Genomic DNA, 11,883 nt, shown 5'->3' with positions numbered 1-11,883 from the left:
CCCAGTGCTGGGCCCAAGCACTCAGCACTCAGTTTTAATGATTTAATGATTCATTAAATCATTAAAACAGCAAATCAATGCCTTTTGTACAGGGAAAACCAGTTAACAGTCAGCATCAGCTTCAGTGTGAGCATTCATGCTTAGTCTGTTTTGATGCATACGTTCTAGTATCCGATGTATGCTACTGAAGCTGGGCCTGTCTGATGGGTGTGTACTCCAACAGAGCCTCATCAGATTATAGAGCTCCAAAGGACAGTTCTCAGGACAGGAAAGGATGTGACCATCCCTCACATAGTAAATAACCTCCTCATGACCCATACCATAATATGGCTGCATCCCATGGGAGAAGATCTCCCATAACACCACACCATAGGCCCACACATCTGACTCTGTAGTATAGCGATTGTAGAATATAGACTCTGGAGGCATCCAGCGAATGGGGATGGCATCATTTTCATTGGCTTTGTAGTAATCAGCTGAGTAGATGTTTCTGGAGAGGCCAAAGTCTGCAATCTTTACTACCATTTCCTCTCCAACCAGGCAGTTCCGTGTCGCCAGGTCACGATGGACAAACTTGCGCTCAGACAGGTATGCCATTCCTGCAGCAATCTGCTTGGAAATCAATAACTGCTCTGTACAAGAGAGAAGCCCGGCCTCCAGCTCAGAGGAGAAACTGCGACCCGACAAGCTAGCACGACTGAGGGTGCGCACTGACTGGGTTGGAGATCTGCGACGCAGGAACTCGTTGAGGTCACCATGGGCCATATACTCAAACATCAGACACATTGGTTTACCCACTGCACACACACCTGAGGAGAGAGCACACAGGAAACTATTTGATGGCCTATTATATAGATTAGCAGGTAAATATTTGTGTTAGAACAAACACAAATATTTACCATAAACACATCAGTCCCATCAATGAAAACACTAAATTAACAGTTTTTCTTCTACAGTATCACATAATGAGTTCATTTACCTTAAAATGCCAAAAAAAAACAAAAAAAACTATTACCCAGACATAAACACAGATGGGCATGTACTCACAAATAAGTCATGCATAAGTTCTTACATCTACTTTAGTGGATCTTTGATATAAATATGATATATTTATTTTTGGCAAATTAAGTTTCTACTTTTTTTGGACTTTTTTCCTGAGCTGGGTTTGGGGAAATGATGGCAAATGAAGGCAGATTATTAAATTGAGAGTGTAATGACTGAGGCTGCTCATGTTATAAATATCACTTGTGATTAATACAAGTTATTTGAAATGTTGTGTTTACATTTTTAACAGTAAGGGCTTCCACGGGCTTTGGATGTTTGATGAGGACAGCACAAACAGTGCTACAGTATCTTTAAAACGACATGGATTTATTTGTTAAATGCCAATTTATACTGAATATAGTGGGCATGCGACCTTTATTTGACAGAACTTCCATACTTATTGGATAAAAACTTAAACTGCAGGAGTGAGATGTCAACTTTAAAAAACAAAACAAAAATCAAGCATATGAATGAGGTCTTTGGTGAAACAGGATCTTGGCAAAAGTGACAAAATTCATCCTACTTTATTTCCTCCTTATTTACTACAACTCTATAAAAGAGTGTCTGTCTGTTTGTTTGTTCTTCCATTCCTGTGAGTACTTGTTGCAGCTTGTGAGCACACACTGCCAAGACTAGCCCTCCGATCTGCCATCCGTATGGTTCACAAAAAAGTTTCAGTTCTTTTGAGCAGAAGTTAAAAAATATATTTATAGATGAACAGAAATACACCACTTTCAAACAGTGCCTTCAGTTCACTCTTCTTTTCTTCTCACTTTAGTGCACGAATAGTGTAATTTATGCAGTTAGTGCATTGAAATGTACCAACTTATTATTGGCCGCAGTTATAATTTTGATTGACTGCATTTACTATTGCTTCTGTTTTTCAATGAAAGAAATTGGAAGCTCAATGGCCCATTGGTAGGCCAGTTATTTTAAATCAGTTTAAACTTTGTTCAAACCCAGTAACATTTATTTCCCCTCCTTGTTGAGGTTCCAAAGCCACACAAATTATGAAATGTGTCATGCTGAATTCTGGGGAAATCAATGAAGGGCCTTATTTAGCTAGACGGAAAATCACTGCACAGTCAGCCCTTGGACTGCATTTGGCACTGCCCTCCAGGGATGTCCACTGCAAGTAAGGGAGCGCTCATATAGGTGCAGCTCAGTGGTAGAACACAGAGTTGGAACACTGTACTTCAGCGCACAGTTGGTCAGATGTAATCTTTTTTAAAATCTGATTGGATCAAAAATGTTGAAATAGATTCAAAATTTTCAAAATTGTGGAATGAGACAACCTTATGTAATCCAATCTTTTATCATTACTATTATTATTTCTCTGTTATTTTGAGCACACAGTTATTTCAGGAATTTAGGATTGAGAAAACTTGGATCCAGTTTTATTTTATGTAGCATCATTTATGAAACATCCATTAATCACATCGTTCTAATTATAATGACACCATGAACTGAGATAATCCCAAGCACAGTTTCTCTTCCTTAGCAGATGAAAGTGCACTGAAGACATTTTCAACTGGTAAAGATAAAGAAAAAAATTGTTAAATGAAGAAATCTGAATCTTTTTTGTTTAATTGAGTGATGAACTTTTTTTATTTATACAAATCAAAAAAAATTTAAAGTATGCACTCATTTGTTAAGATAATTGTACAGGCAGAAAAGTGGGACTGAATACCTGATCCTGGATCGTGAAATGTGAGATTTCTTAATCCAAATCCAAATTATTCTGATCTATATTAAACCATCTGAACAACTGAAGCCAGAAGCTAAAGTATTTGTATTTAGTTGTAGTTCACTTTTTTTGCGATTGCAACATGCTTCCAATGAACTTTAGGGGCGAGGAGGAGGTTGGAGGTCATGTTCACTTAATTCATATCCTGTGGGTCACTAGATAGAACAGCTCACCAGAGAACAGTTATCGTGTGTGTGTGTTTGTGTGTGAAGGTGGCTGGGTGTATATGCTTCTGTGTACAGGGTGGGGGAAACAAGTTGTAATTTAGTGCTAGTGACCTTTGCTAAAGGACGGTAGCTGGATTAAAATGTTTCCCTCATTGCTAAATATATAGAAGACAGAAGCCACACACGGTACAAGACACATGTAGACTTATGGTATATCTAATTCTGACGCATTCGTGTTTTGGATGATGTATATATTCCTGCACATGATTTACGGCTGTATTATTAGTCTAGAGGGTAATTAAAGGTTAAGGAAATAATCTAATCAACTCCAGTTTCATGCACACCAGAGTCTTTGCTGTTAGTGTGTCACTCTCCAGAGGAGTCATCTAAAATGAATGCCACTCAGAAAATGACAAAAAATAGTGAGTGAGGGAGTGACTGAATGCTAATTTTGAAGAAATATATTGCACAACGACTGGAGCTGCAAAAGAAAACTTATTTGAGCACAGCCAGTGATCAACAGCTCTGTTTACTCGCTGACCGCACCAACTATGCTGTATCTCCAAATGTCTTCCTGGAAATATATTTGGATGTGAGCTGTTTGTATTAGATTAGATAAGCTGCATTAGTGAAGATACGGAATTTTAATAGAGCACATTTGTTTTATGTTGGCCAACAAAGGCACAATAGTTGTCAGTCAGCACTTGTTTACTGGCAAACAGCACTATGTGGATTATTCTCGGACTTTGATAGGTCCACAGCGGGAAACAAACAAAAAAAAAAGCATCTGAGGAGAGTGAATTCTTTCAGAAAAATTGCTGTTTGGAAAATCAGACTCAGGGAAATACTAAGAGGCAATCCTTTCTTTTTTATTTTATTATTTAGTTCTTTTTAATGAAAGCTCTACAGTTTTTAGAAAGTTTATTGTTAAATTGTTGCTTAACATAAGCAGGTGAAAACTAACAACTGAATAGAAATATTATTTTAAATGACCCAAAAGACTCTTCTATGAGTTGAAAAGCATTCTTTTCAAAAGCTCTTTGTTTGGTCCTGCTTCTTTTAAATAACTGATTTATTTTAGATACCTAAATGCACTTTCAGGCCATAAAACTCTGAAACCAAATAATAAATGTTGATTTCTATCAGTTTTTACATGTCCAATTCTGTCTTTTCAATCTTGTTGGAGTTTTTTTTCTTCTTCCTCCATTTCCATGTTTCTGTTTTTCCACTTTACTTTACTTCTCCCTGAAGTAAACTCAGGGATTCGGCAATTATTCAATGTAAGCTCCATCTGTGACCGTTGTCTCTTTGGAAATCAGATTTTTCGTTGCACACTTTTTCTCTCTCGTTTGCACACAAGCACACACTAACCTAAGAGTCGAACTATGTTTGGATGGTCAAATGCGGCCATGAGTGCTGCCTCTCTCTGGAAGTCATTCTGCATGTCAGCTGAAGCTTCCTCCTTCAACATCTTCACAGCAACCATTGTGAAAGACTCCATGGGTAGCAGGCCTGGAGCTCTGAAACAGACACAAACAAAGATATTCATGAACTGAGCACAAAAATATTATATTATCAGTATTTGTATTGTATTGTTAATGTTTTTGTCACTAATGCATAAACCAGACTTTTGTTACCATATGTTTCAAATGTGTATTTTAGCTTTACCCAAAAGTGTCTAAGTAAACAACACAGCTATTTAAGCGTTAGAAATATGAATGAAACACATATATGAACACATATTTATGCTAATAGGTCTACAGAGAAATACTTCCTCTGTTGGCTCAGGCGCACAATGATGTTTCCTAAAGTAGATATAGTTGGGACAATAATAAAAACAATAAAACAATGATATCACACACACACACATACTGTAGAGTCACACAAAAAACAGACTGAAGCGCTGATGTCAGAGAAGAAGTTATTTTTTTCCTCAGGTCTATTTAAGTAACTATCTTTCACGTGGCTGTGTGTGTGTGTGTGTGTGTGTGTGTGTGTGTGTATGTGTGTGTGTGTGTATATGTGTGTGTGTGTGCGTGTGTGTCACAAATGATTAAGTGCACTCTATAGTCATGTATTTACTGAGTGAATGTGCACACAGGAAACAGCCTGTGTTTGCTTTTGATTTAGATTGAGATGCATACATTACATTGTACTAAAGAATGCACATACATACTGTGTACTTCATGTGCACACGAGTTTATTCCTGTGAAACTTCTGTTTTGGAGGTTTCATATCATAGTTGTATAATCATACAAGTGTGTGCGTTAGAGTATGTATTTGTGTTCATGTAAGTCAGTGTGCGCATTATGGTCCCAGAGGTGTCTATATACTGCACCTTTCTAGTTTTCAACGAGGGATTATCATCTAGCCCTAAGGACATCTCTCAGATTTGACTGACTATGCACTCAGGTGCTATAATGCTGCATGCTATTATTGTACTGCTCTGTGATCAAGCTATCATATGATGTGATTTGATGCCTCCGTTTATCTATTGCATTATATTTATGTGGCTTCTTAAATGTTGTCTATCATGTGTTGCTTTGAGTTGACTTGTTATAATCATGTTACTTACAACACAATAAGAAATTCTATTTAAATTGAGATTCCTTTTTTCTTGTATTAATCAAATATTTTTTTAGTTTTCAAAACAGGCAGTTGAGCATTGAGCTTTACATTCTTTATTTTGTAGCACAGTCATGGACGTCATATGGGTGACAAGGCTGTGGTGCATGAATAACAGGGAGTCTAACAAAGTTGAAAAACCTACATCTAGAAGATCTAAACTGATTTACTTCTGCTGTCCTGAATTCTTGGGTGTGACAGCAAACAATTATAGATAGCTGTGATTGTGAAATCCTGTATTCAGTAAACCTTGTAAAATACAACCAACAAATAATTGGATGTGGGTTATTTTAGTAAACTACAAAAAACTGTCAAAGACGTTTGATAGGTTCAGTGGCTCTGCTATATGTTTGCTTCATGGAGTCATGCCACTGTATGTCATAATGAATTTAAGCAGATTACACCAATATTACAACATTCTGACTGATAACGAGCGCTACAAACTTCTGCTATCTATCAAGCCTAAAAAAATTAGATTCATGCTCATGACCGATTTATGACTTTTTAGAAATATGACCCAGCTCTGGTATTGAGTGTGATTAAAGAGATAGGTTTGCAACATTCATGTCATGCTGTAAACAGGCTCTGGGTGCAGTGAAAGTGACACCTGTAACAGCTTGCCTTGTGACTTTGTGAATGACGCAGCAGTTCTCAAAATGACCAGTGACCTTGTTTAGCCATGTCATCCTTCTCAGTCCTGTCTCATTCCCTTGCCCTTTCCCTCTGCCTTAGACATATCAGCATCATCAGCTTAGTCCCTGGATGCAATTATGATTATGACATGGCAATATTAAATATTAGTGTGCAAAAGCAGTGCTGCGCTGGAAGAAAACATCCTTTTAGATCTCTAACCATTTGATGAGAAATACTCTTGCTTCCCCTTAATCTCTCTTTTTATCATATTTGTTCATCTCTTCTTTTGTCCATGCTGTCTTTCCCCAGTTCTCTCTTCTTTCTCACCTGGCTTGGAAAACTCGTCCAAAGGCTCCTTCCCCGATATCTCGGACGTATTGAATATTATTTCGGGGATACTCAAGGGCCAACAGTTTTGAGTTCAGCAGCAGAGGAACGCGCTGGTACATGGGGTTAGGGTGGAGTCGATCGAGCAATAGCTCTGATGGAAGGGCGTTCAACATCGGGGTCTCTATTACTCTTCTAATAAAAATAAATAAATATAAGCGTGAGCATTACAAGGATAAAAACAGACACTAGATAAAGAAACATATTCCATCTTTATCATCTTTCTTTTACCTCTTCCGATTCCTCAGTTGCTTCTTCCATCTGCGGCAGCCAAGAATGATAATGGCAAGAAATACTGCAGTTGCAAGAGCAGTCAGGATAACGACGATGACAGACATTGAGTAAGCTGGAGATGATGTTGTGGTCACGGGAGGGAAACGAGGGGTCTGGAGAGGGTCTCTAGACTCTGGCTTCACTACTTAAAAGCACAGATATAGGAAAAGTCACTAAACTTGGACAAATGACAAATCTAGAACTCTGTTGTCTAAAATCCAGATTGTGCAGTCAAAGTTTTGGCTACTGGGTAGCTTTTAGTCTACTGTAGGTGAAGTGTTGGTTTCAAGTGTAAGAAAAACAGGAAGTGTAAACAGGTGAAGTGGGGAAAAAAGTTCTGAATGCAGAGGGCAGTACCTGATGCTATGCTTGTTTCCCCACACTGTGGAACAGCACAGTACTCCCAGCGTATGTTCGGATTTAAGGTATAACACCAGGGCTTGTCACTGATTCCTCCTGGGTTCCTGCAGTGATTGCCTGAATTCTTCAACTCTGGAATGACATCCACTGACAAATGGTGCTGGTGGGGAACCTGCAGGATAAAGCACAGTAGTAAGGATCAAAAAAAGAGAAACACTTTCTCAGGCCTTTCCCACTAAGAGGAATAAAATAGAAAAAGAAAAATCACCAACATACATACTGCAACAAGGACGGTTAAGTATATTAATTGGTGAATAAACGTGGTTTGCAACCTGTGAGTACAGGGCTGGAGTCTGTGTAATGCATGATCTCTTTTCTGTTCTGCTGCTGACCCTGTATTCCGAGGGGGTAAAGAGGAAATCTACCTTTGCTGAGGGATCAGTTCTAGTGAGTTTTCTGTGAAAGAAAGAATTGATTTGGATGGATAGTTTTTAAAACTTGTGAGTCTCAAATCAAAAGTGAAGCTAAGATGACCTTCCAAATATTTCTTCCAGGTTCTGTTCTGTGTAGTAAGGTTACAGCTCCATAACCATGGGCTATTGTGAGGGACATTAGGGGTTGCATGACTGTTCCTGGAATCTAGACTGCCAACTTAAATATGGAACATCTGGTGGGCTTGTATGTCATGAGCTTTAATCATGAAAAGAGCAATGGCCAACTCTATCCCAAGAGACATGAAGACATGAACTGAAAATGTTGGGTTCAACACATGTTGCTGTAGCTGAACGTGTGAAGTCAACAGCATGGGGTTGATTCCTAACTGGTGCCAGGAATGCTTAAAACAACAGGTCTTCGCACTAGAATGACAAGTTAGGCCATTTGTCATCGCCTTTCAAGATAATACACTGACATTTGGCAGGAAATGGGATGCAAGCCTCCATTGTCAAAGTGTAACACTTTATACAACCAACCATCCTCCCCAATCTTCTTCCTGCAGGCATTTTGCATTTTGCAACACTATTCTGCAACACTCTAGATCCATAGAGAGAGGGGATTTCTAGCAGAAAAGGGGGTTTTGGAGCATAAACAAATGATTTCTGCTGGTAAGTAATCCCCAGCAGTGGATCAAGTTGCATTTCCTGCAGAGAACTCGACCTTTTTTAATGTTTAATTAGTGGCCACTGTGTTATTATTTTATGGATGATTCTTACGCCGAGTCATATATATACCATGAGAATGACAGTGTTGTATAGTATGTTTAGTTCGTTAGCAATGTTTTCCCCTGCAATAAAGTTGTGAATCATCGTCTGCAGTATTTCTATGACTCAGCACAAAATGGCACCAAAGTTACTCCATTCATGTATCATGTACATTTACAGTTTACATGTTTGTGCTGAACGGAAATGTGATTTTTATGAGAGACACAAGTCATTCTAAGCAGAATAGCATATGTTGTGGAGCATTACAGTGTTCTGCTCATTTCCTATAAAACTCATAGAGCTGATTAGGGATCATTTGTATTGTGAAAATATTTATGTAAAGCATATGCTCTCTGATGTGTGGAAGATAGAAGACAAAGCAAAGGGGTGGGGCTAAAGGCTAAAGCCCCAATCTTTGGGGCAATGAAAGCTACTGATTAAAAAAATAATTCACAACATTTTTTTTATTTATTTTTTTATTTTGAAAGATGGACTTTGGCATATGTACCTCAGTGGTTTGGTCAGTTGCCTACCATTCTTACTTTCCAATCTTTAAACAAAGGATGTGTCAGACCATACATACTGTTGTAACCAGACTATATTTTTTTTATTAACTCTTTACTCTGCGTCTTGTACTTCAGTGTGGCTGTCATTTTGTTATGGGACAGCTACTTTGCCCTATAATGTATCACACTTTGGGTGTGACTCTTAGTTTAACACCCTCTGATTTCACTCTTATTTTTATATTTATATATATAACACAAATCTTGTCTGATTTTCTATAATAAAATGACAATGAGATGCAAGTAAATTTATGAACTTGTAAAGTACACATCCCCAAGCACCAAGGTCTATCTGAAAACATCTACTGAAAAAAAAAATGGTTGTTGAGTTCAAAATTGTGCAATCACATCAACATTGCCTTGGGAGAATTGTTACAAGAGACATTACCCCAATAATGGTGGTATATGCTGCTTACAAGGAGGAAATGAAAGCTTTGGTGCTGGCCAGGAACTTCAGCTTAATCATCAAAATGATTCCATCATGTTTAACAGCTCACCTTCTGACTTATGTTCAGCCAGGACATTATATCAGAAAGTAACAGTCTTTTCCTGGAAGCAGCATGGACTAAAGCCTAACTTCCTGATGTCACTCTGTCTTCTTTATAGCTTCAATCCTATTGTCCTAGTGCAGACAACACACAGCACTGGTTTGCTAAGCCCTGCTCCCTTTAGTGCTTCTGCACTTACCACTTGCCAAGCCCTCTGTTTTCCGGTAACACTTACGAAGTTTATGATGTCAATTCAGACCTGCCTCTCAAATTTATGAGTAATTTGATGAGTCTGTGGTCACAATTCAAGATTATGGTATTAAAAAACACACTCGGAAAATCCAGGCTTCTTCATTTGTACAATATCATGTCTAAACAAAAAATTACACTAGTCCAATCTGTTGTAAATGGCTATGTAAAGGAGCTAACATTTCCCCTAATGTCTTAAAGATAAGAATTTAAAAAATCTTCTGGAATGAATCTAGAATTTAAACAAGACTATCTTAGAAAAGGAAAAATAAGGCTGGATAAGCATATATGTGGAATAGACTATTGTTCTTATCATAGTGCCATGCATAGAGCTTAGATGATTAGAACATTCTAATTGAAAGGACGGTGTGCATTGTTATTGAAACTATGCTATAACAGTGCAAAGCTAATTTTAATTCAAATTAGCAGATAGGATGCAAACTAAAGGGTATTTGTAAAGTCTTACAGTTCAAATAAAAAAAATAAAACAGTCAATGCCACCTTTTTACTTTCAGTATTCAACATTCAATTCCACGGGATTGTCTGCATTTTTCCCCCACAAATGGTCACACTTCATACAGTGCAGGTAATCTTATTATTCCTACATAACTCTCACCAAGCTCAGGCGTGATGCGGCGATTCTGTTTTTGACATACATTGAAATTTACCACAAAAGAAGATGAGCTCATATTACAAGTTGACACTTGTTTGTTGAATGTTTTATGAAATGAGCCCTTTACCACAATAGGATTCTGGAGAAGGATTTTTTTTCTTTTTTTGGTAATTTTTCCAGTGCCTGCCTTTAATTAAAATACATTTCAATTTTGCAGAGAAAGGGTGTTAACATTCTGAAGCTAAAATAACTGCACATTTAGTGGTATAGTGGTACTAGTCTTGACTTTCCCATAAATACATGTAATATACAGTGACTATATTTCTGCACAAACCAATCCATGCACACAGACACACAAGCATCTCTGGCCAATGTCATCCAGTATCGAGAACAGTAAACATGTCACTGGTTTTAAGAGTGAAGATGGTTGAACTGAATATAATTCTTGTAGAATACAAAACCGAACCTATGTGTTTATGTTTACTTGTTTACATCAGACACGGTTAAATGTGGTATTCATATGTTTTCTTCATGTGGTCTTATGCACACATAGTTTGGGGTGTTTACGAAGAATAAAACAACAACAGTTCAGTAGTAAACATAAGTGTAAGTACTAACATTTGAGAACTGCATTAGAAAGCAAGCTTTTTCGCAGTTAGCAGATAGTAGAGTTTATGTGCGTGAGCAAATCCAATATGCTGAAGTGGGAGTGGGTGTGTGTGTGCGTGTGTTTTAGTGACGAGCATGTGGAACATATGCGTGTGAGAGCTAATTGCTTCCAGAGGCAGGATGTGACATAATGAGTCCCTCCCTCTCTGCTGACCTGGCACACACACACACACACACACACACACACACACACACACACACACACACACACACACACTGCACAGGAGAGTAGTAACAGTTCACCCAAACAGACCCTCTCACTGAGCAAAGCCATAAAAACATAAAGGGGCTTTTGGGCTACAGGAAGAGTGTGTGTGTGTGTGTGTGTGTGTTTAACACATTTGTGTGACTCTGTATTTGCTGGTGTTTGCACATGTAAGCATTTTTGTATGCTTTTCTGCTTCTGAGTAAGGGAAAGGAATGTTTTAATATAAAACTGAACATACACAAAACCTAAAACACACACACACACAAAATATCAGTGAAGCATCTTTTCTTGGTTAAAATCAGCTGAAAACACTCAAGGGTGTACTGTTTTTTGATTACATGTGGTTATTTCATACTTTTGCTGGTTTTATACTTTAGTTATAAAATATCTAAGTAGTTTTGTAGCTCTAGGAACGTTTACACAAATGTACCCAAAGACAACAATACCTGTTGGTTCCATGGTTGACATGGTGTCCCAGACCTGGTTACATTCACACTACCCTGGTAGAAATAACCTCGGTCATTGTAACATGTTCCTGTTGATGTCAAACAGAACAGTTTACCGTAAGATAACAATGTTAACTGTAGCAGTTACTTTTTAAAATAATAGAGTAATTCATTTTTGCATTGGACTAATTATGGCAGCTAGAAACAAATTC

General features: G+C 37.9%; 1 protein-coding gene across 3 annotated transcripts in view; it reads right to left on the bottom strand.

The window, feature by feature from the left end:
- Window positions 1-11,883, bottom strand: part of musk (muscle, skeletal, receptor tyrosine kinase) — a 28,552-nt gene continuing 16,669 nt past the window's right edge. For 2 of the 3 annotated variants that reach the window (XM_040053259.1, XM_040053260.1), the window contains exons 12-17: window positions 11,672-11,760; window positions 7,234-7,408; window positions 6,835-7,021; window positions 6,544-6,738; window positions 4,330-4,478; window positions 1-809 (exon numbers count right to left, since the gene is read on the bottom strand). In XM_040053259.1, coding sequence (XP_039909193.1) covers window positions 103-809; window positions 4,330-4,478; window positions 6,544-6,738; window positions 6,835-7,021; window positions 7,234-7,408; window positions 11,672-11,760 — 1,502 coding nt within the window. In that variant the 3' untranslated portion in view covers window positions 1-102. The remainder of the gene's footprint in view (window positions 810-4,329; window positions 4,479-6,543; window positions 6,739-6,834; window positions 7,022-7,233; window positions 7,409-11,671; window positions 11,761-11,883) is intronic. The other variant, XM_040053262.1, reaches the window with a different exon arrangement.

The sequence above is a fragment of the Simochromis diagramma genome, unplaced genomic scaffold, assembly GCF_900408965.1.
Source record: "Simochromis diagramma unplaced genomic scaffold, fSimDia1.1 OVJJ01000596.1, whole genome shotgun sequence".
Taxonomy (NCBI): domain Eukaryota; kingdom Metazoa; phylum Chordata; class Actinopteri; order Cichliformes; family Cichlidae; genus Simochromis; species Simochromis diagramma.
The sequence above is the reverse complement of the archived record's forward strand: the minus strand, read 5'-3'. Positions and strand labels throughout refer to the sequence as shown.